General features: G+C 49.9%; 3 protein-coding genes across 3 annotated transcripts; 2 read left to right on the forward strand and 1 right to left on the reverse strand.

The window, feature by feature from the left end:
- Positions 1–329: 329 nt before the first annotated feature.
- On the forward strand, positions 330–18,252 carry NEURL2 (neuralized E3 ubiquitin protein ligase 2). Its single transcript, XM_042461425.1, has 2 exons — positions 330–1,052; positions 17,763–18,252. The coding sequence occupies exons 1-2, from the start codon at positions 335–337 to the stop codon at positions 17,876–17,878; spliced, it is 834 nt and encodes a 277-aa protein (XP_042317359.1). The 5' UTR covers positions 330–334; the 3' UTR covers positions 17,879–18,252.
- Positions 18,253–18,663: 411 nt separating this feature from the next.
- Positions 18,664–20,550, forward strand: SPATA25 (spermatogenesis associated 25). The gene is made up of 2 exons (XM_042462304.1): positions 18,664–18,721; positions 19,698–20,550. Exons 1-2 carry the CDS (start codon positions 18,664–18,666, stop codon positions 20,468–20,470), a joined length of 831 nt encoding a protein of 276 aa, XP_042318238.1. The 3' UTR covers positions 20,471–20,550.
- A 447-nt stretch (positions 20,551–20,997) lies between these two features.
- Positions 20,998–24,385, reverse strand: ZSWIM1 (zinc finger SWIM-type containing 1). The gene is made up of 2 exons (XM_042465706.1): positions 24,247–24,385; positions 20,998–23,102 (listed from the first exon to the last, which is right to left on the reverse strand). The coding sequence occupies exon 2, from the start codon at positions 22,970–22,972 to the stop codon at positions 21,452–21,454; it is 1,521 nt and encodes a 506-aa protein (XP_042321640.1). The 5' UTR covers positions 22,973–23,102; positions 24,247–24,385; the 3' UTR covers positions 20,998–21,451.
- Positions 24,386–24,756: the final 371 nt, after the last annotated feature.

Below are 24,756 nucleotides of genomic sequence, written 5' to 3' on the forward strand. Positions count from 1 at the left end.
CAGCCTTACTTGACAGTCAGTGGTCACCAACCTTGTGTTTTTGCACATCAAATGGTTGTGCGTCATGTGCAGCAAGGGTTTGTGCCTGCATATTTGTGCGCCACATAGCAATATGCACTACGCTGGCGGCCTAGGAGGGCAAATCTAGGCCAAGAAAGAGAGTCTTCTTCCATGTTGTCTGGGTAAATCTAGCTGCTGTTAGGGCACTAGGACCTGTCCTCCTCTCAGCAGCCCAGTGTTTCCTTTTTGGGGACCTCAGAGGTGTCCTGGGAGCAGCTGCCTTGACTCAGAGCCCACTTAAAAATAGCCTCAGTGCTGCCTGCAAGGGCCAGAGATGGCGGCTTTGACTGCAGTGCCTGCTGCTGGTGGGTTCCCTCACCACCCCCCAACTCGCTTCCACCGCATCCATGGGACCAATGTCTGTGTCGACCCCTCGCGCACCCAGGCTACCCGAGTGGAGAGCTTTGCCAACGGTCTCTGCTTCAGCCAGGAGCCTCTGGAACCTGGGCAGATCTTCCTGGTGGAGATTGAGGAGAAGGAGCTGGGCTGGTGCGGCCACCTGCGGGTGGGTCTGACGGCCCATGACCCTGTGAGCCTGGAGGCAGTGCCGGAGTACTCCTTGCCGGACCTGGTCAACATGGGGGACAGCTGGGTGTTCGCCATCACCCGCAACCACAACCGAGTCACCCCAGTTGGCACCGAGGACCAGTCGAATGCTGGCCTGCGAGGCTTCCTCTCCAGCCCTTACCTCTGCATCGAGACCGTCAGGATCCCCCGGGACAAATTGGTGGGACGGAGCAGGCCTGGCCGCTACAGCCACATCCTGGATGACTTGTACAAGACCAATGTGCTCCCCGCCACGGCCCGGAAGAGTCGGATTGGGGTGCTCTACACGGTTCAGCAGGACGGGACCGCCGACATGCACATCGTCATCAATGGCGAGGACATGGGCCCCAGCGCCAGGGGACTCCCGGCCTCTCGCCCGCTCTACGCTGTGGTCGATATTTTTGCTTCCACCAAGAGCGTCCGGGTCATCCAGGTGGAATATGGCTGTAGGTATCTTTGTGGGGACATCCCTGTTCCTGTCTGCCGCCAGGACACACAGCTTACACAGTGGTCCTCAGGGCAGATGGTAATTCGGTCATTTGGTCACAAGCACCAAGAGAATGTGAAAGCTCAGAGTCTCCTTCTTTGGAGGTCTTTAAACAGAGGCTGGATGGCCATCTGTCAGTGGGGATACAGTACTTTGATTGAGAGTTCCTGTATGGCACAATTGGGTTGGACTGGATGGTCCTTGTGGTCTCTTCCAACTCTATGATTCTATGAAGGTTTGGCTCCTGGTCATTCATAGACAGGAGCTCTGTGGGTATCTGTTGGGTTGGACAGGTGAGCCAGGAAAGGGTGAACAGATAGATAGAGAGACCAAGGCCACTGAAATGTGCATGATATGCTTTGCACTGGAGAAAGAGAAAGAGAAACAGAGCTCTGTGCCTCAGAGATGCTCCACACTGTTATTTGGAAAGATGAAGAAAAGGCGATGTTGGGAAAGGCAGCGGTTGTAAACGGCTATGTACTAATGACATGTCAAGGAGAAAGGGCTAGCACCAGTCCATGACTTTGAGATGATGGAGCAAAGAACGAGGGAACTCCTGGTTTAGTTCCTGCTTGTGTCCTGAGACTGTGTGGTGCAGTGGTTTGAGCCTTGGAATACAACTCTGGAGACCAGGGTTCAAATCCTGCTTAGCCATGGTTTCAGCAACTCACACACTCTGAGTCTCAGAGGAAGGCAAAGGCAAACTCCCTCTGAACAAATCTTGCCAAGTGGTTTTTTTTTGCCCTAAGTAGAGTACCTTACATTTCTCCCTGATGAAATTCACTTTTTAAAAAAATTCTGGTTCAGCTTTCTAATCCATTAAGATTAGATCGATTAATCTATTAAGAGAAATGTCTTCAGATGGCTGGCCACTTGGGAGGCTGGCCTTTTGCCCTTCCATGTAATGTCAAAAGTGCCAAAAGGGGAATGCAAAGTGGAACAAGTTCCTAATACATTTTAGAAGGAACTCTTGAGCAAGGGAAATGCTTGATTTCATTTTGTAATCCATTCCTAACTGCACAAGTGTAGCTGTTGCATATTCGGTTGTGCCTTCTTGCATGGTGTGTAACTACAATGCTTGCTAAGTACCCCTTGAATCACTGGGGCTGTGGAAAAACACATTCACAGATAACACTATCAGTTGCACAACACTAGAATCCAACAGATGAATGATGTTGCCCAACCACCACTAATCTATGGGAATGTAAATGTATACTGTGCAAACCCAATCTAGGATCTTGGATGAAGAATCCAGTGGCTCCATAAAGGCTAAATAAACTGGAGTGGCCACCTTGAAGGTGCCACAAGATGCTAATTTGTACTGAGAAAAAAGGTTTGTCTTATTAGCAGTCATGTTTTCTGGGGAAGTTTGAGGTTCACTGCATGACAGCAAGGGCAGGGGCATGCTGCAGTCTGATCCAATTCATCATAGCATCCTAGAGTTGGAAGAGACCCCAAGAAGGGCCCAGATCCAGTCCAACCCTCTTCTGCCATGCAGGAACTCTCAATCAAAGCATCCCCATTGACAGATGGCCACCCAGCCTCTGCTTAAAAACAGCCTCCAAAGAAGGATACCCCATCACACTCCAAGCATCTTTCATTGTCAAACAGGAAGTCCCCCCTAATGTTGAAGTGGAATCCCTTTTCCTACAACTCGCATCTATTGTTCTGTTTCTTAGTCTCTGGAGCAGCAGAAAACAAAGCTTGTTCTTTCCTCAATGTGACACCCCTTCAAATACTTAAACAAAGCTATCATATCATGAGTCAACAGTGTGATGCAGCAGCTAACAAGGCCAATGCGATTTTGGGCTGCATCAATAAAAGTATAGTGTCTCGATCAAGAGAAGTCATAGTGCCACTGTATTCTGCTCTGGTCAGGACCCACCTGGAATATTGTGTCCAGTTCTGGGCACCACAATTCAAAAAGGACATTGAGAAACTGGAGCCCTGTGTCCAAAGGAAGGTGACTAAAAAACTTGTTTTCTGCTGCACCAGAGACTAGGACCCAATGGAGCAATGGATGCAAGCTGCAGGAAAAGAGATTCCAGCTCAACATTAGGAGGAACTTCCTGACAGTCAGGGCTGTCCGACAGTGAAACAAACTCCTTCCTTGGAGATTGTGGTGGAGTCTCCTTCCTTGGAGGTCTTTAAGCAGAGGCTAGATGGCCATCTGTCGGGGATACTTTGATTGTGATTTCCTGCATGGTAGAAGGGGGTTGGACTGGATGGCCCTTGCGGTCTCTTCCAACTCTACAATTCTATCAATCTATATCACCCCTTAAACTTCTATTCTCCATCATATCAGAATACATGCTGCCTGCCTTCCTATCAGGACTGCTTCCTCTCTTGTGTTGGTCTGGCAAGGTCTACTGCTCGCTAAATTTTAAACGGAAGATGTATAAGAAATGGAAAAATGGGGAAATCACCAAAGAGGAATTCAAACAAATAGCTAGCATGTGTAGAGATAAGGTCAGAAAAGCTAAAGAATGAACTCAGTCTTGCTAGAGAGGTTAAGAACAACAAAAAGGGCTTTTTTGGATATGCCGCAGCAAAAGTAAGAAGAAGGGTAGGGTCACTGAATGGAGAAGATGGCAAAATGCTAACAGAAGACAGAGAAAAGGCAGAATTCCTCAAGACCTTCTTTGCCTCAGTCTTCCATAAAAGGCAAAGGGGCTCAACCTGAGGATAATGGAGCAAGGACAGAATAGGGGAATTCAGCACAGAATAGCAAAGAGATAGCAGAGGAAACTTGTAAACAAATGAATTACGGTAAGTCTCCGGGACCAGATGAACTCCATCCAAGGGTATTAAAAGAACTGGCAAATGTCATATCGAGCCATTGGCAATAATAGTCTTTGAGGACCTGGAGAAGAGGAGAGATCCCGCCGAATGGAGGAGGGCAAACGTTGTCCCCATCTGTCAAAAGGGGAAGAAAAGGATCCAACAATGACCCCAGTTAGTCGAGATCAATCCCAGGAAAGATTCTGGAGCAGATCATTAAACAGAGAGTCTGGGAACATCTAGAAGGCCAATGCCATCATCACCAAAAAGTCAACACGGGTTTCAGAGAAAGAGGTCCATGCCAGACAAATCTGATCTCTTTCTTGTGATAAAATGACCATCTTGGTAGATGAAGGGAATGCTGTGGATGTAATAATAATATAATAATAATATAGGTTTATTTATATCCGCCCAATCACTGGGAATCCGAGCGGTTACAATGAGGGGTAACAGACAGTTCCCGCCCAGCCCACGGCTTACAACTAAAAGACACGACACAAAAGGAGAAGGAATGGTGAGGGGGGGGGAATCAGGTCCAGCATTCTTCTCTCCTTCTGAGGCCTGGACCAAGGCAGATGGACCGGAGGGAGGGCTCTCTTCTTCTTCAGGCTAGCCCCTGATGGAGCTGGGCAGCCTACTCTCCTCCCTCAGAGGCCGAAAGATGACAGTTAGGGAGGGAGGAGCCTTGTCTTCAGGCCAGTCCCTGATGTAGTAGATCTGGATTTCAGTAAGGCCTTTGACAAGGTTTCCCATGACATACTGCAAACAAGCTTGTAAAATGTGGGCTAGACAAGGCAACTGTTACATGGATCTGTAATTGGTTGACCGGCAGACCCAAAGTGTCAACACTGGTACCTTTTCATCCTGGAGGGAAGTGACCAGTGGGGTGTCCAGTGGGGCTCTGTCCTGGGCCCAGGGCTATTCAACATCTTTGTCAATGACCTGGATAGGAATGGGAGCAACTTATCAAATTTGCAGATGACACCAAATTAGGGGGAATGCTAATATCCAAAGGACGGATCAAGATTCAAAATGACCTGAATAGACAGAAAGCTGGGCCAAAGCTAACAAAATGAAATTCAACACGGAGAAATGTAAGGTATTGCACTTTGGGCGGAAAAATAAATGCACAGATATAGGATGATGGGGAGACCTGGCTGAATGAAACTACGTGTGAAAGGGATCTAGGAGTCCAAGTAGACCAAGTTGAACATGAGTCAACAGTGCGATGCGGCAGCTAACAAGGCCAATGCTATTTTAGGCTGCATCAATAAAGGTATAGTGTCTAGATCAAGAGAAGTCATAGTGCCACTGTATTCTGCTCTGTCAGGCCCCACCTGGAATAATATTGTGTCCATTCTGGGCCCCACAATTCAAAAAGGACATTGAGACACTGGAGCCCTGTGTCCAAAGGAGGGCGGCTAAAATGTGGAAAGGTTGGAAGCCTTGCTTTATGAGGAACGACTGAGGGAGCTGGGGATGTTTAACCTGGAGAAGAGAAGGTTAAGAGGTGATAGATAGCCCTGTTAAATATTTGAAAGATGTCATATGTGAGGAGGGAGCAAGCTTGTTTTCTGCTGCTCCACAGAATAGGACCCAGACCTAATGGATCAAGCCAACATTCGGAGGAATTTCCAGAGAGTAAGGGCTGTTCGACAGAGGAACACACTCCTTCCTTGGAGTGTAGTGGAGTCTCCTTCCTTGGAGGTCTTTAACAGAGACTGGATGGCCATCTGTCAGGATGCTTGATTTGGATTTCCTGCATGGCAGGGGGTTGGATTGGATGGCCTAGTGGTCTCTTCCAACTCTATGATTCTATGATGAAAGAGGAGTTCGGATTGCTTTTGTGTGTCTGTTTGTGCAGGTGCTGGGGCAGGGGAGTGGCTTTGCCCAGTCTCAGTCCTTGGTGCTTCCAGCCGGAAGGAGGTCGCAGTTGCGCCCCTGAGCTTTTTGGCTCCCTTTTCAAGTCAACGGTGAAAGGACCGTTGTTGTGGGTTTGTGTTCTTTTGAAAAGGATGGTTCATGTTCAGGGCTGCTGGAATGAATGCTCTTGCTCTTTGGAAGAAAGGAAAACAGCCAGGCCTTGGATTAGGAGAGATTCCAGCAAAGCAGCTGGTCGGCCTTTATGGCACTGAGTGAGTGACCGAGTCCACCTGGCCAGAGGAATCAAGATCAGGCTGCATCCACAAGGAGAAATAACTGTTTGATACTGCTTTTTCAGCATCCTGGGCTCAAGGCTATGGAATTCGGGAGTTGGAGTTGTTGTGGGGCCTAGAGCAGAGCTTTGATCCTCTCTGGGTCCCACAACAAACTCCAACTCCCAGAATTCCATAGCCTGAGCCAGGGCAGTTAAAGTGGTGCCAAACCAGGTTATTTCTCCAGTGTGGATGCAGCCCAAAATGCCAAAGTTGGAAGAGATATTGCTGGACTTCTATGACTCATTCCCTCTGACTCTGGACCATGCTGAGGGAGCTGGAGTCCAAGAGCACCCACTCCACCAATTTTAGGGGAAAAAGATTTACCTGCGATCAGGTAAATCACTGACTCGGAACAATCTGTAAGGAAGGGCAAAGATGGGAAGGGCAAAGGCAGGCTAATGCGGAACATCAGAGGAAAACAAACTAACGACCACAAATGAAACACTTAAATTCTACCAGACAGTGAAGGACTTGAAATAATAATCAAAGTGTTTCAGTTCCTAGGATCAAACTCGATTAGAATGGAGACTGCAGCCTAGAATCAGGAGAGACTAGGAATGGGACAAGAACAGCTATGGAAGAACAAGACAAAATCCTAAAGTGTCAAGATACAAATGATACCAAGCCGTGGATTCCTAATCACCGTGTATGGATGCGAAAGTGAAGAAAACAGTCTCCGCTTGACTATCTTTGCTTCCAAAGAGAGCCCTGGTCTGATCTGTTCAAGAACCCATTTGTTTGTCTTGTCTATGGGATCCTAAATACTCTCCTCCAGCCCCACATTTCAAAGGAGTTGGTTTTCTTTTTGTCTGCTTCCTTCTCTATCCAGCTCTCCCATCCATACCTGGGGATGATGGGGAGTACAGTGGCCTGAACGATTCTGACTGTAGTGCTCAGTTGTATGTCTTTGCTCTTCAGTAGCCTTTCCAGTTCTTTCACAGCTGCCCTTCCCATTCCTAGTCTTCTTTTTATTCCTTGACTGCAGTCTCCATTCTGGTCAATGGTTGATCCTAGATACGGGAATCCTTTCACTATTTCAGTTTCCTTGTTGTCTAGACTGAATTTGTGTATTTCTTCTGTGGTCATTATTTTTGTTTCCTTTATGTTCAGCATCAGACCTGCCTTTGCTCTTTCGTCTTTGACCTTCCTTCCAATTCCTGAATGTCTTCTGCTAATATTATGGTGTCATTGTCTGCATATCTTAGGTTGTTGATGTTCCTTCCTCTTATCTTCACTCCAACTCTTTCCGATTCCAAATCTGCTTTTATTATGATGTTTTCAGCATAGAAGTTAAACAAGTAAGGGGATAGGATGCAGCCTTGCCGGACCCTTTTTCCAACTGGGAACCCCTCTGTTTCCCCAATTCTGTTCTGATGGTGGCTTCTTGTCCTTGGTACAGATTCCTCATCAGGACTGTCAGATGTAGTGCCACTCCCAGGTCTTTGAATGCATCCCATAACTCTTCATGATCTAGACAATCAAATGCTTTGCTATAGTCTATGAAACACATGCCGATTCTTTTTTGGAATTCTTTGGAGCGCTCCATTAGCCATGTCTGCAATGTGGTCCCTAGTGACTCTTCCTTTTCTGAACCCCGCTTGCACCTCTGGGATTTCTCTCTCCATGGATAGTTGGAGTCTATGTTGCAGAATTCTGAGCATTAAAGAGGTCATGGGCACGAATTTACAGGATCTAAGCAGAGCCATGGAGAACAGGGGGGCTTGGAGGTGTCTCATCGGGATCAACTCAAGGGCAGTTAACATCAACATCAAAAGACAGGTGACAGGATGGCCAAAATAAGCCCAGTGACTCAGAAGGTAAACTTGGGGTGCATATCAAAGGCAGATGTTGCCAACTGACCAAGCACCTCTTTGCTCAGGCATGAAAGCAGCTTTGCAGCTTACGTTGGGTGTAGAGGCGTAGGCAGCTTAACTCTCCTGTCAAGCCCAGCTTTGCCTTTCCTTTGATGTCACACACAAGGCCCACATTTCTTTTGGGAAAAGGGCAAACTGCTGCTTCTGTTGAAGCATTGAGCCATGGCACCCTCCCAAAAAAGGCACAGAACAAAGAGAAAACACATGCAACATCCTCCTCCCAACATGATTGGGGATTGCACAGGACATAGCCAAGAGGTAACTATGGATGCCTTTCTCCAGACTGAAGTATGCCCCGAACCGGCACAACCGGCTTCTCTGTCCCAGGCTAGGAAAACATGTTGTTGCTCTCGCATGCCAAACCTCCTCCTCTCACACCTCCTTCGACACATTCCACATTCAGTGTTACATCTGTTTTCATCCCCGGTTGTGTGTTTGTGTGCACATGCTGACACTGCAAAGCAGTCAGAGAGAATTACTACCAGCAATAAATATTTATAATGAATATTTATCTGTACAGCACATTCAGTATGCAAAGTGCATTATGGAATTTAACCAAGAAGAAAGATCTCTGCCTAAAGGAAATTACAATGCAAGAGTGTCTGGAATGGGAGATGAAACAGTGATAGATCAAAATGGAAGAGGCTTAGGTAGCAAGGGCTGACTGCTCTTAAGTGCTCTTACAGATTTAGGCTGCATAGAAACAGAATCGTAGAGATGGAGGGATCCCAACTAAAGAGACACACACCTAAAGCACTCCTGAGAGATGTCTAGCAAGCCTCTGTTTAAAGACCTCCAAGAGTCCACCAGCCTCCAAAAGCGACCATTCCAGCGTCAAACGGTTCTTACAGTCAAGAAGTACATGGAAACCTTTTAGGAAAGGAAGCAAAGGGTTGGAGTAATACAAAAGGCTTTGGACTTTATGTCCCACCACAACTGCACTAGTTTGAGAATGGAAGCATGCCAGTTTGGCATCATGTCTTATCAAGCTTTCCCCCATGATAGCACTTGGGCGATCCATGGTCGTCTGATCTGTGTTCTGCACTGCCAAATGGCATCTTCTGGGAGGAAGAGGCAGAATGAGCAACCATGTCTGCCAATTGGATCTGGATGCCAGCTGCTGTGCAAACTAGTCACCTCCTGGGATTCATCCTCATCATCCTCATCATCATCCATGTATATAGCACCATCACTGTACATGGAGTTTTGTTGCTGTTGTTGTGTGCCTTCAAGTCAAGGGAAGTAATAGTGCCACTCTGTTCTGCTCTGATCAGGTCTCACTGGGAATCCTGTGTCCAGTTCTGGGCACCACAGTTCAAAAAGGATGTTGAGAAACTGGAGCGTGTCCAAAGGAGGGCAACTAAAATGGTGAAGGGCCTGGGTCTGGAAACCATGTCTTATGTGATTCCTCTGGCCAGGCTAGACTTAGGGAGCTGGATACGTTGAGCCTAGAGAAGAGAAAGTTTAGAGGTGCTATGTGAGCCCTGTTTAAGTATTTGAAGGGATATCATATTGAGGAGGGAGCAAGCTTGTTTTCTGCTGCTCCAGAGAATGGAGCAATGGATGCAAGCTACAGGAAACGAGATTCCAGCTCAACATTAGGAGGAACTTCCTGACAGTAAGGGCTGTTCGACAGTGGAACTCTCCCGCAATGGAGATTGTGGTGGAGCCTCCTTCTTTGGAGGTCTTTAAACAGAGGCTGGATGGCTATCTGTCGGGGATTCTTTGATTGAGAGTTCCTGCATGTCAGAAGGGGGTTGGAGTGGCTCAGGGCCCTTGGGATCTCTTACTACTCTGTGATTCTATTACTTTTATTCATTGCTTTATAATTCAAGCTTTACATGACAATATTTCTGCAGACTTTTTAATGCCATTTTAAGCATATGTTTTTTGCATGTTTTCAGCTTCACGCATTTTTGCTTTGTACTTCTTTTGACTTCGTAAGCCACCTTCAATCCCCAGCTTTGCAGAAAAGATGGAGTATAACATAAAAGAACAGAACATCCCAGCGCACTCATAATAATCAGAGACAGGGACAGGACAAAGGTCTGGGCCAGAGAGGCACTAATGTCGGAGGACAGGTGGCCCTGAGAGCCTGGGATTTCACAAGGTGACCTGTGGGCAGAGCAGAGACAGGGAAAAGCAGGAGGGGGGCGAAAGAGGTCCAGCGGAGAGAGCAAAAGGGGCCCCTAAGGGACTCTGCACTGGATAATTGCCAAAGAGGTGAGGCAAGGCTGCATGTTATCGCCCTATTTATTTAATCTGTATACAGAAAACCAACAATCTAAGATATGCAGATGAATGAATGAATGAATGAATGAATGAATGAATGAAAATTTATTTATATGGACAGCAGCCAAAAGGACAAACCAAGGGGTCCTGGAGCAGATCAAGCCAGAGACCTCCCTGGAAGAAGCCAAGAGGACCAGACTGAGGCTGTCGTACTTTGGACACATCCTGCTGAAGGAAGGGCTCTTGGAGAAGACCAGAGTCCATGCTGGGAAAGGTGGGAGGAAGAGAGGAAGGCTGCATGGCAGATGGACTCTATGAAGGAGTCACTAGGGATTTTGGGGGTTGCAGGAATTAGGAAAAGGAACAGGGGAGGACAGAGGGGGGTCTGGGAGATGTCTCATCTGTAGGGTTGCCATGGGTCCGATTGACTGAGGGCGTTAACAACAAATATGCAGAAAGTACTATGCAGAGTGTGCTTGAACTCAGAAGCGGAGAAGTGAAGATTGGCGGAAGGAACATTAACAACCACAGATATGCAAAGGATACAGTACTACAGCGGCGAAGCACAAGACCTGGAGCATTACTCAAGAAGGTCAAGGGAGAAAAGTGCCAGGCAGACTGATGTTATAATAATAATAATAATATCATATTAACTAGATATATAAGATAATTAATAAATTTTATTTATATCCCGCCCTTTTGGGGACCAGTATAGCCCCCTGTACTTGTACCGACCCTAAAGCAAACCTATCATGGATTTCTTGGTAAGGTTTGCCCTGCCTTCCTCTTGAGGCTGAGAGAGTGTGACTTGCCCAAGGGCACCCAGTGGGCTTCCATGGCTGAGTGGGGTTCGAGCCTGGTCTCTAGGTTGTCTCTCAATGCTCCACCATTTTTACTATGCGGATGTCACTTTCCAATTCTAGGATCTACAGTTACCCAAAATCATCAGGACTTGCCCAGAACAAGCCACGAAGCCCATTTTGTCCTCCTCCCCTGTTTTGGGGCTCTCCTGTTAGACGATGCACATCCCAACCTTGGTTCTGGTCAAGCAGTCCAGATGATGCATAGCACATTCCCCACCAGAACCTGCCAAAACCCTAAAGAGCCACTGGCAGTCTTGGCCCTTCTATTGTCCAAGGTCTGACTCTCTTCCAAACAATGTTTTGGATTCCTCTTTCTTTATCTCAGGCATGAGGCAGACTATTTGGGGAAGGCCCGCCAGAAACGAAGAGGCAAGCAGCTTCAGAACTGTGACTTGTAAGCAAAAGTGCCAAGACAATCTCTTCAGCCCTCCCATCCCTGGATGAGCATTTGTCCTTATCGGTCACGTCCTTCCCTTTTATATTGTTTGCAAACTGGTTTGGTAAAATAAATTTACTTTGCAGAAGTGGGGCTTTGGAAGACGGCCTTGGCTTTTGTTTCCAGGACAAAGCCCTGCTTCTGGGTGTCTCATAGATCATAGGTTGGAAGAGACACCAAAAAGGGCCCTCCAGTCCAACCCCCTTCTGCCATTCAGCAACTCTCAATCAAAGCCACACCCCACAGATGGCCATCAAGCCTCTGTTTAAAGACCTCCAAAGAAGGGACTGAACTGCTCCCAAAGAAGTGCGTTCCTACTGTCAGGAAGTTCCTCCTAATGTTGAGCTGGAATCTCTTTCCTGGAGTTGCATCCATTGCTCCTGTTTATCTATATTGACCAGCATGGAACTCTTTGACTCTTTCAATTTTCATTGTCTGGGGCAAATTCTTGTCGATCCTCCCTGGTCATTATATTTTGGGGTTTTTGTTTGGTCTGTTTGTTTGCTTGTTTTTTTGTTCAAATGACCACACCGTTATCTAGCAGACTCCTTAACTGGCTGACAGAGCTGGTCTCCGAGCTGTTGTTGGAGTCCCCCAGACTTCTTAGTTTGGGAGACTTCAACATTCCTCTCGAGACCAGTTTAACAGGTGCGGCTCGGGAGTTCTGGAGCCCATGACAACACATGGGCCTATCCCAGTTGGTCGCTGGGGCCCACACATTGTGCGGTCATACACTCGAGCGCGTCCTTTAGCCGGGCAGGGAGATCTGTGGGCAGAGGGGTTACTACTACCTCCACATTGTCATGGGACTTCATTTCCCTGTTAAGATGGAACTTAGAGCTGTATCGCCTCTCCGTGGGTGGTGGACCCATTAGATGGTCTGCCCTCGAAGGCTAATGGAACCAACTCGATTCCAGAAAGCCTTAGGGGGTTTACTGGTTGGGAATGCCGGTGATCCTGTTGATGCTTTGTGTTATACTTGGAACACCAATCTCCCCAGGGGTCTATCGACACGATCGCTCCCAAGTGTCCTTGCCATTCCTTCAAACCGTAAGCCATTGGTATACACCAGAGCTTAGGATATGAAGCTGGCTTGGCAACGCTAGAGCGCGCAAGTGGCGGAAGACTCGACTCTTATCCGACCGAACTCGCCCTGGAACTTTCTTGGTCTAATCGGGGGCAATACGTGCAGCGAGAGATCCTTCTTCTGCATGTCTTTTGCGTCTGCAGAGTCTCATCCAGCCGAGCTTGTTTAGGGTGGTGAGGGAGCTGATGCAGGTATCCCCTGCACCAAATCCTTTCTTAACCCAACGACGGCTGCTGCGACGCATTTAATAACTTCTTGTGATAAAAATCTCTCAGATAAGACCGACTTAGACGCCAATATTTCAACAGAAACCATAGGCGAGGTGGGTGTCCAGCGACTCCGTTGATGAGTTATTCTGGATCAGCTGCAATCTGTGAGTACTGATGACGTGGACAAGTCCTTGGTAGGGTGAGGAAAACAATTGCCCTCTCGACCCTTGCCCTATCCCCATGGGCTGGCCGTTGGGGGGGGGATGCATTGGGACGTTCCTTACGGATCTCATCAATGCATCCTTCAGGGAGGGACATATTCCTCTTGTTTGAGGAGCGGCTGTTAGGCCGCTTGAAAAAACCTTCCCTTGACCCCCTGGCTATGAATATTTCAGACCAGTCTCTTTACTACCCTTTTGAGCAAGGTATCGAGAGGGCGGTTGCTCTTCAACTCCAAGCTGTCTTGGATTTGGATGACACCGATGATCTTCTAGACCCATTTCCAACTGATGTTTTTTAATTGTCTTCTTTCTACATGGTAATTTTATCTATTTCTCTATTTAATTGTTGTTATCTGTAGAGTGTACGGCCTTGGGCAGGCTTTATATACTCCTTATTTACCGACTTTCTACAGCGCTGTGTTATTACAGTACTCTAGAAATAAAGTTTAATAATAATAATAATAAACTGGCTTCCGGACATGGCTTTGGGGTTGAGACTGCCCTGGTTGCCTGCACCGACCATCTGCGTCTGAGCATCAACAGGGGTAGTGTGCCTTGTTGGTGCTCCTAGACCTCTCGTGTGCTTGACACATAGATCATGGCATCCTCTTGGACCACCTGAGGGGGTTAGGTATCGGAGGCACTGCGTTGCCGTTGTTCCGTTCCTTTCTCTGGGTAGATCCCAGAGTGTGTGCTGCTCGGGGCAGCTGCCAGTAAAAGGGGCTCACCTGTTGGGGTTCCACGGGTGCTATACTGTCCCCGATGTTATCAACATCTATATGAAGCCGCTGGGTGAGATTATTCGGAGTTATGGAGCTGGGTGTTTGTTTCAGTACGCTGATGACACCCAGATCTATTTTCTGTGTTCTCGTTCGTTGGCCTCGAATTCTAATGGCGTCTCCTCTCTCAATGAATGTCTTCAAGCATGTATGGGCTGGATGGAGGAAAAACAGATTGAAACTGAATGCGGACAAGATGGGGGGCTCATGGTAGCAGCCCCGAAACCAGAATTGGGCTGTGACCCCCCAAGTCCTGTTGGAGGGTCCACATCTCTCCTAGCTGACTGTGTTCGCAGTCTGGGGGGGCTCCCTGACTTGTCGCTCCTGATGACAAATCAGGTAAATGCGGACAGTCAAGAGCGCCTGTTTCAGCTTCGTCTGATACGCAACTGCGCCCTTTCTGGAAAGTAAGGGATCTCGGACTGTTGTACACGCGCTGGTAACCTCACGTCTAGATTTCTGTATGCTTCTACATGGGGCTACCCTTGTGCTTGATTCGGAAACTGCCAATTAGTGCAGAACGTGGCGGCCAGAGTGTGTCAGGAACCGAGGAGGGACCCTATTACTCCGGTATTGAAGTCCCTCCAATGGCTGCCTATTAGTTTCCGGGCAGTACAAGGTGTTGGTATCACCTTTAAAGCCCTAAATGGCTTGGGTCCAAAGTATCTCAGGGACCGCCTCCTTCCATAAATCCTCCCCGCACACTCGCTCCTCTGGGAGGAATTTGCCGCACCCTCAAAGATTAGGCTTTTGGCTACCTCCCACGAGGCTTTTTTTGTTGTCCGCCCCCAGATTATGGAACGACCTGCCGGTGAGATCCGTCAATTGAACATCTTTAACAGCTTTAAAAAGGCTGGTCAAGCGGATCTCTTCCGGCAGGCCTTTCCGAGATAGATAATCCCACCCTCAAAGACCCTCTTCTCATCAGAGTCCCTCAGATCCTCTCTGGAATTGTGAGTGGAATGCTGCCACAGTTTGCTGTTTGTTTTTGTCTATTTTGTAATGGTGTGTATCTGTTATGTTGTTTAATATTGTTTTAATTATAATTGATTTAATAACTTTTAAGGGGGGAGGAAGTAGATTTTGATTATATATGTATTGTATTTTATTATTGATTAGGTGGCCGCCCGATTGACCTCAAAAGAAACAAACAGACAAACAAACAAAACCCCAAATATAATGACCAGGGAGGATCGACAAGAATTTGCCCCAGACAATGAGAAAATTGAAAGAGTCAAAGAGTTCCCATGCCTTGGTTCAAATATAGATAACACGGAGCAATGGATGCAAGCTCCAGGAAAAGAGATTCCAGCTCAACATTAGGAGGAACTTCCTGACAGTAGGAACGCACTTCTTTGGAGAGCAGTTCAGTCTCCTTCTTTGGAGGTCTTTAAACAGAGGCTTGATGGCCATCTGTTGGGTGTGCTTTGATTGAGAGTTGCTGCATGGCAGAAGGGGGTTGGACTGGATGGCCCTTTTTGGTGTCTCTTCCAACTCTATGATTCTATGAGACACCCAGAAGCAGGGCTTTGTCCTGGAAACAAAAGCCAAGGCCGTCTTCCAAAAGCCCCACTTCTGCAAAGTCAATTTAATTTTATCCAAACCAGTTTGCAAAACAATATAAAAGGGAAGGACGTGACCTGATAAGGACAAATGCTCATCCAGGGATGGGGAGGGCTGAAGAGATTGTCTTGGCACTTTTGCTTACAAGTCACAAATTCTGAAGCTGCTTGCCTCTTCGTTTCTGGCTGGCCTTCCCCAAATAGTCTGCCTCATGCCTGAGATAAAGAAAGAGGAATCCAAAACATTGTTGGAAGAGAGTCAGACCTTGGACAATAGAAGGGCCAAGACTGCCAGTGGCTCTTTAGGGTTTTGGCAGGTTCTGGTGGGGAATGTGCTATGCATCATCTGGACTGCTTGCACCAGAACCAAGGTTTGGGATGTGCATCGTCTAAACAGGATGACCCCAAAACAGGGGGAGGGGGAGGACAAAATGGGCTTCTTGGCTTGTTCTGGGCAAGTCCTGATGATTTTGGGTAACTGTAGACTCCTAGAATTGGAAAGTGACATCCAGCATAGTACAATGGTTTGAGCATTGGAGTACAACTCTAGAGACCAGGCTTCGAATCCCCACTCAGCCATGGAAGCCCACTGGGTGCCCTTGGGCAAGTCACACTCTCTCATCCTAGAGGGCAGGAAAAAAACTTTACAAGAAATCCCATGATAGGTTTGCTTTAGGGTCGGTACAAGTCAGTAACGACCTCAAGGCACACAACAACAAGGGCTATGCAGTCCAACAGCCTTGTGCCAATGCAGGGATCCACTAATAAGGCATCTCTGAAAGGTAGCTATTCTGTTCCTGCTTTAAAACGTCCCAAAAAGAAGGGCGTGATGGATCTCTGCTGCCCTCTGTCAGTGACCCTAAACGCTTTCTTGCTATGGGTCAGGCTGGCTAAGCAGGGCCCATTAGGAAGAGGCAAGCAGGGCCTGTCCTCTCCCAAAAACCTAAAAGAGGACGGGGGCAGCTGAGACACCTTTCCAATTGTTCTCTCTTGGGCACACAGATTGGGAACTGCAGGGAGAACAATTTGGGGCACTTCCTCTAACGTGAGTTGGCAGGCAGACCAAAGCCCTTCCAAATAAACCATGGAATAGTCACATCTGCCCCAGGCCAAGGAGCTGTTCCTTCCCCTTCCTTGGAAGGCTGAGATGGCTCTGGGGGCAGCAAGAATAGCCAGGAGAAACAGACAGTGTAATGAACTATACCACAACAGTGTACCTAAGGAATACACAGAATACACAATCCAAAGTACTATAGCGAACTATATATCCCAAAACCATGCAGGGGGAGCTGTGTTGGCCATTTAACAAAAACAAAGAAAACCCCATCAATGATACCTTTATTGGCCAACCGAAAGGCACAGTGTACTTGCTGCAAGCTTTCAAAGCTCCATGGGCTTCTTTATCAGGCAAGAGGTTCCAAAGAGGCTGGATGGCCATCTATCAAAATGGGGATACTTTGATTGAGAGTTCCTGCATGACAGAATGGGGCTGGACTGAATGGCCCTTGGGGTCTCTTCCAACTTTGTGATTCTGTGATTCTATGAACCAAACAGGAGGAAAAACAATTGGAGATGTTAGTCAGATGCCTGCATGTTGTTTTAGCCCTTAGTAAAGCTGTTATGACAGGGAGGGTATCTTTTGCAGGCAGGCCTTTCTTCCTTCTGGCCATGGGGCAACAGGTAGATTTTCAAAGTCCAGGGAATTTAAAGAGGGACCCCTCTTTTGCAATCTCCATGTATGTCCCGATTCCAGTGAGATCACAGGCCTCTTTGTAGGCAGAGAACTTCACAACCTCCCATTCAGATAGATACTTCCACAAGTCATAGACAATAGTCCACACATTAATGGTTGTGTATTCTGTTTTACAGTATTACTGCAGTGTGGTTGCTACTTATAAACATATGATCATTGCATATGTTAGAATTGTGGTTTTATTCCTTAGGTACATTGTTGTGATATATTTCATTACATTGTTGGTTCCTCCCTCCTATTCTTTCTCTGTTTGTTGTAAACCCTCCTGTTGTGTGTTCTCTGGTGATGGAGGCAGCTCCATGGACAGGATCTGAACCCAGAGTTCTCCGTTCCCCTCTGATGCTCTGATGCAGCCTCATTTCCAAGGGTCCTCTGGACCAGTGATCCTAGGTATCTGTTATGGGGGGGGGGGAACTAGTAGAATTTCCCCGTAATGTGCCAAATACCATCACCATATTTCTGCCCATATCTAGACTATGCAGCCACTTCAGACCAGTTGCTGGGGTTGTGATGCAGGATTATAACACTCCCCTGCTTCTGGGGGCTCTTTTTGCTCAGTGGCTTGGCTAGGGCTGAGACAGACACATTTGCCAGATGAAGAATCAGTTCCAAGCCAGATTCAGAGGCTGAGTAACCGCACACTCCACTTCCTCCTTCTTTACTCCCTCTCCCAGTCCCTTCCTTGCAGACCCTTTGCCGGCTGGCCATCCAGAAGCACATTGTCCACCGCTTGGCCATTGATGGGCTGGACCTTCCTCCGTTGCTGAAGAACTTCTGCAAGTATGAGTGAAGAGACCGACGTGGTGGGGCTTGGTCCATTTGGGGAATACTGTACATATGAACCAGCAAACAAGGGAGAAGCCAAGCTCCAAGTCTTGTGCACCGAGGACCCTGTGCAGTAAGTGGGCAGCAATCTATGCTATGAGCCCTGGCCCTGTCATGCAAGAGGATTCTGAGATGGCAGGAGGCCTCTAAGCCAAGGAGGAGTTTAATCTTCACGTGGCAGAAGGTCCCTGATGTTTTAAGAGCAGGGAGCATCAAAGTGGAACCACTGGGTCAACAGACTACGTGTTGTTATTTTCCAGTAGCTCAAAGGAAGCAACCCATGATAGAGAAAGGGTTGGGGTGGGGAAAGGCACACTGTAAATATGAGAGCTCAATAAAAACAGCTTTGTAAAAGAACCTGGACAAAGTCCTGAGTGTTGAGCTTCCTTCAGCTTTCCCTCCCTCCCTTCTGTGGCTCCTGAACAGAGGGCAGCCCAGATGGAAGGGCAGATGACCTAGGGATCCCTGCAGGGGGCATGGTCAGAGGTCTGGGCCTCTCCATGGCCACAGATGGAGGAGGCTTGGCAGTCTGACTGAGCCAGATCTTCACTTTGGCCTGTCCCAGACCAAGGGGTCCTAATCTGTGAGAACAGCAAGGGCCAGGACTTGGGCAGAGGGGCAAAGCAGTGGCTGCCTAGGGGCCCTGTGTGACGTAAGGGTCAAGCCCTGTGACACTGGTTCTAGAATGGGGCTGGGGGCTCAGGACAAGCATTGCACTGCAGCAGCACTGGACAGGCTGCAGCTGGCACCATGTCCTATTATGGGACGGGAAACGCTTCCTCAGGCCTCTTTCTACCACCTCACCAAGGTAATGCTCCCCTTTCCCTCCCTGAAATGGCTTATACAGATGATGCCAGCTCAAGGTGCCCATTGCTCTCAAGCCTAGAAGCATCTGGCTGGCTGATGCTGGTGGTCCAAATGGGACCAGCTTCCAAAGGAAACCAAAATGCTAAATGAAGGTGCGCATCCTTGATGACCCGGGAGAACAGCGCAGGGTCCCATTTCACTGCCTCAATCTCAAGGTGCCTGACAGCTGCACCACAGACAAGAAATGCAGTAGTCCCATCTCACCTCTAGGCCAAAGGAGTAGAATAGTCTGTTCCCAGAACCTCCTATCTTCCTGCCAACTGCCATCCCACCTCTGCAGAAAGTCATGTTTGTGAAACCAAACATCCCACCTTCATGTCCCACATGAGCTGGGTCTCATGCAGGAAAAGCACACAACAGGAGCAAGTGCTCTTCCTCTGGCTGCTCAGCCTCCTCTCCTTTCCTCTCCTTCCCAACTGTGGGAAAGCCTTGCACACCCCCAAAGCCAATGGCTTTTTACAGCAGAGCAAAGCTGAATGATCTGGATCCACTTCCCTCACAGCAGTCAGACCTGGAGGCAGGGCAACCAGGGAAATCTAGCCATAACCTCTGTGGGTTGGGTAGAAAAAAATGGGCAGAAGGAATGAAAATGAGAGGCTGCTGCTCCCTCTATTTGCAGTTTGTGTTTCCCTCTTGGGAAAGAGGTTTCCTTGCAGCATGAAGTGGTAGGGAAATGTGCTAGCCATGGGTCCTGATCCTGAGGATGAGTGAGGGATGCATGCTTAGCCTAGCTTAAGCATGCAAGGGTCCCCCAACCCCTTTTCAGACATTCTCTGAGCCACTCTGCTGCAAAGGAGGGAACTTTCTAACTGTTCCTCTCTTCTGGTGCATCTCCATCTCTGTTCTGCTGGGGAAGACCCGAGGGAAATGCTCCAGAAGATGTTCTAACCCTCCCTCCCAACCTGCCCTTTGCACAGGACAGCCCAGCAGCACAGAGACCAAAATGGCAACCAGCCGCCAGCCAAGCCTCTGCTCAGGGATGGCAAGGGAGGCCTCTGCTTCAGCCAGGATCTCCTCCACCATCAGCCACTTGCGAAGGAAACTGCAAGCCAAGCAGGCAGCTCCGCTCCTGCTCCAAGCCCTCCAGCTGCCCCCGGAGCCAGACTTCGACCAGCCTTGCAGTGGAGGTTCACCAAGAGGTCCCGCTGGGAAGGAGACAGTGGTCTCATGGGAGGCGTTGCACCAAGGCCTGTGTGCCAGGCCCCCCCTTCAGAACCCAGCCCAGGAATCCCACCCCACGGAACAGGCAGGGGACCGGTGGCTGTGCCTGCCCTCTGCCCCACAGCAGTCCCTTAGCCAGCAGCCAAAGGACAGTGCTAGCTCTGGTGGAGACTTTGCCCCAACCAAGTGGGGCCTCTTGCCTAGTGGGGTCTTGCTGATGTCAGCCATGCTTAGCAAAGACAGAAGGCCCCATCTGGTCTGGCCCCCCAACATCTGCATCCTGAGCCTGGCCATGATGATTGCGGGCATCCCTACCATCCCAGTGCCCGGTGTTCGCGAGGAAGACATGATCCAGGCTGCCCAGTGCTTTATGGCAGAGAACCTGGAGCCTGGAGAAGGTCTGGGGGAAATAGCCCAGAGGCAGCGATGGGCTGCAATCCAACGCCTGAGACCATCTGGTAAGAGAGACAAGCAGCGCAAAAGGACAGCCCACCGAAGCCTCCTGCCCCTGTTCCAGCTGGAGAAGTAGGAGCTGCTGGAGGACAGCAGCAAGAGGCAATTCATTTTGTAGTGAGAAGCCCACATAAAGGGTTTGCAAACATACGACATTCCTGCATTGCCTGTTTTTCTGCTTCTGAAATTGGGTTATTGGCTGATGCCTCCACTCTTTAAAAAGCAAAGCAAAACTCAAACAGCCAGCAGAAACCCAGACTGCCAGTCTCTCAGGCCCATTCCTGCAATTCCACAGGGGTCACACAGCCAGGTTCTTTGGGATAAGGTGGGAAGTATGGCCCTGCTCTCTTCTGACAAAATCCCAACCAGCAGCTAGCCTGAGCTGGAACCAGGTTGTTATCCAACAGATTTAGCTTTGGTATGTGACTTCCTCCCTGACACACCACCAATGGCTTTCTTCCATTGGCCCTGGCATGGGCCAGCTGCCCAGGCTGGCACAGGTCGGAGCCTACCAAACTCCTCTTGTGCACAGTTGCAAGAGTTGCCCTACCCTGTTCTTTAAGTTGCATTGCAACAACAATTAAAGGGTGACATATCGAGAAATGACAAACAAAGATCCATTTATTAACAGCCAAAAGGAGAAAAAAACCTACAGTGTTGCAGGAAGGGTTCCACTTCAATAACAGGGAAGGCATGGGTGGGAGAGGTGTGAAACAGGACATGGAAAATACCAGGGCACCTTCTCCATTGGGGTGTGTTTGTGATACTCCATGGGGGTGGAATAAAGTGCACCAACTCTGTTGGCATAATTGTGCAGAGAGATGTTGGGGCATACAACAAACTGACAGGAGTTAACATCAGCTCTGGAATCATGTGTTTACCATGCTCACAACCAAGCAGGGGACCCACAGAGCCACAACAAGCTTTCTCAGCACCTTTCTGACATTTCTGTGAGAAGCTACAGGCAGAGATGCTTCTCCTCCTAATGGGGGAAGAAACAGGACAGAAGGATTTGCTGGTCCTCCTCTCCCCCCTCACCAGAAGCTCTGCACTTGAGCTATAACTTCACCTGCATGTAAGGTCCAATCCAACTGTCCGCCAGCTCACGGAGGGTGCTGTACCTGCGGTCGAACTCCTCGCGGCTGCACTGGTTCAGGAGCCGGCTGATCTCTGCTGTCAGAAAAGACACTGCCAGATACTTATCTAACAATCCATCCCACGAACTCCTGAGGACTTCCAAGAGACCATCTGTGCCAGTCTCCTCTGTCTGGGAAGCACCATGCCCCTTGCGCCACTGCACAGGGATCCTGTTTGGCTCCACATCTTTCCCTTCCGAGTTCAACACGGCCAGGATGTGCCTGCAGGGCAGCTGGAATGTTTGGCTGAAGTGGCATGAGCAGGTGCTAAGGCCCCTGTGGCGCACCACCTGGGCATCCTCCAGGATCTGGATGTTCACAGTGTTCTCATTGGTGCCCAACAGTTGCACAGAGCTCTGGACTACAGCGAGTTCATTCAAGCACAGCCTGGCTGCTGGCTCTGTGCAGATGTCAGTCAAGGACTGCCTGAGGAGCCATTCGGCCTCCTTGGCACTGACCTCAGCCTCACGATCACCAGTTGCATTGTTGGAACAGCCATCTCCATTTGCACTGGCAGTGTTCTCCTGCTGGGCTGCTGGAGAAGGATCCTGAGGAAGCAGGGTCCTCTGAGAGTTTGCAGTCGGAGAGCCAAGAACCAGGATGTTGTGAAAGGGCGAGACGTTCTGACTGAGCAGTGGGGCTGGGCATGGGGCAGCCTTGGTTGAGCTCTTCTGGTAACACTTGGCTATGCTGCTGACAAAAGTGTCCAGGGAGGGCTCAACACAGAAGATTTGGCTCAAGCTATGCGTGATCACCTCCAGGTCTTTGAAATATTGGCTGCACTCCTGCCAGGTCCGCCAGCGGTGGAAGGCCCAGATTTTGTCGTTGTGTAGCCAATCTTTGTGAACCGGGGGCAAGAGGTTTGGCTTGACAAAGTCACTCAAGATAGTATGCATCTTCTTCAAGTTGCTCTCACTGGGGGCACACATGGCGTTCCTCAGGGCGCTCAGGATCAGCCTTTCTGTGTGGAACTCCAGGGAGGCTTGGTGGATCTTGTGCTGCAAGTGTTTGCATATATGGAAGACAGACAGCTGGACATCTGCCAAAGGGAATGCCTCCGACAGGGTTGGCAGCAACCGGAAGCGCGGATCCACTAGGAAGGTCTTGATCTGCTTCCATTCTGGGTTGAAGGACTTGAAGTTGCGGTACATATGAGCCAACTCTTCGGCCGACTCCTTGGCAGGGATTGCGAAGTGGATGATTTTGGTCCACTCTCCCTCCAGCTTCAGAAAGGGCTTGTCCACCATGAACACATAGAGGGCTTTGCCCCACGGACTGTGGGTTCGGTGAATCAGCACAACCTCTGGGTGATTTAAGAAGATGTCCCTCATGAGGATGGTCTGGAAGCTGATGGACTCCAGCTGGAAATGTTTGTCCAGCCGGGAGGAGACAAGTGAGCCACACTCCAAGGTCTGCAGTTTCCTCACTGTGTCGAGGGCCATTGCTCCAGAGCCTCCCTCAGGCTCCCTGGCCGGCGCCTTCCTTGCAGAGCTTTTCTTAGTGAGGCCGGGTGGGAACAGGGCTTGTGTTCTTGCTGTTACCGCTGTGGCATTTGGTCCCAAAGCGAAGGCCCTAAAGGGAGAGGAGAGAAGTCTGATTCATTGCCTTAGGCCCATCTCCTCATTCCCATTTATAGCCCACTGGGACTTAGGGCAGCTTACAAGATTAAAAAGCACCGTGCAGCTAAAGACGCACAAAAATCGCATATTCAAATAGAATTACATGTCGGCAATAATTAAAACAAATTCAATGCTAAAACCAAGCAAGGAGATCCGTTTGGACCCTGGTTCTGGTGCCACCCCTTTGAGCAAGACCTGGGGAAATCACGTCCCTCAAAGTCATGAAGGTGCCAAGGCCATGCCTCCAGACTGGCAGGGAGGGCGCACTCTTACCTTCGAGGCTTCGGGGGGAGCAGAGGCTGGCGGCCGTGGCCTGTCGATGGAGGGAGGAAGAGCTGCTGCCTTGAAGACCGCCTTTCAGAAGCATCGCCCTCGAGTTCAAGACTCCTCCTCCTCCATGGAGCCCGGCATTTAGGCGCTGCCAGGGGCAAAGGGGCGCCCAACATGCAGCCCTCTGGGAACTGGAGGCCGCCCGGGACTGGCCCCTGGAAAGCAGCGGGTTGTCCGTCTGACTCGCCTCCGCCTGGGCCCCCAGCGAAGCCGGCCATAACCCCCAGGCCCTTCTCGCATCGTCCGGAGCCTCTGCGCTTGGTTTGCGGCGCCTGGCAGCCAAGGGATCCCGCCGCGAGGGGCCTCGGGAGAGGCCAAAGGAAAGCCTATCTCGGAGCCAGGTCCCGCTGCGATGGCGCTTCGAGCTCCCCGCCGGAGAGCCCCGGGGCCTCCAGGGACGACGACGACGACGCCGCCGCCGCTGCTGCACCCGCGCTCCCCCGAAGAAGGGCCTCAAAGCAAGGAAGAGCCAGTCGGAACAAGGCCGAGAAGCCTTAAAGGCCCTGAAACGCTTGCAAAGCTTAGGGCCGGGGAATGCGCCGCAGCCTCCGCCGAAGCCTTACGGCCCCATCTCCCGCCTCCGCCGCCGGGAAAGGCCTCGGGTCGATCTTAGTGGCCGACGAATCCCCGGACTTCCACAGGAGGCAGCAAGGGCAGCTGAAGCGGAATGATAGCGCTGCAAGGCCAGCCCCGCCCCGGACCCAGGGCGACGGCGGGCGCCGGCCCTCGCCACCCGCAGCCCCTTCCTTCCCGGCCTCCGTGCTCACCTCCGCACCAGCCGCCGCCGCCGCCGCCGCCATTTTGCCTGCTCTCAGGCTCCCGCCGTCGCCTCAGACGAAGCCCGCGACGGACAGAAAGGCGCACCAATCGCAGCCCTGCCGGCGGCCCTCTCTGCCAATCAGCGCCACTGGAGAGCGGGTGGGCGGAGCCCCGCCGCCAAGGAAACTGCCACAGCAGGATACATCGGGGCGGGAGGGGGATAAGGACAACCAACTTCCGGCGCCGAGGCCCACGACTGGCCTTTTCTAAGCTCGCCATTGGTGGAAGACGACGTCCCTCCGCTGCCGCTGTTCCTCCCCTTCCGGCTAGCGAGAGGAAGGGAAGGAGAGAACCAGGAAGTGGAGGTGTCCAGCATGGCTCCTTCCAGGAACCGGAAGCCCTTTTCGGACAGACTTTAAAGGACGGGCCGCGGGCGCTTTAAGGACGCTGTCCTTCCTTCTTCCGCTTGAGCTGCGAATGGCTTCGTTCCCCGTTTTGCACGTTCTCCATGGGCTTTG

Source organism: Sceloporus undulatus, chromosome 4 (assembly GCF_019175285.1).
Source record: "Sceloporus undulatus isolate JIND9_A2432 ecotype Alabama chromosome 4, SceUnd_v1.1, whole genome shotgun sequence".
In the NCBI taxonomy this organism is placed as follows: domain Eukaryota; kingdom Metazoa; phylum Chordata; class Lepidosauria; order Squamata; family Phrynosomatidae; genus Sceloporus; species Sceloporus undulatus.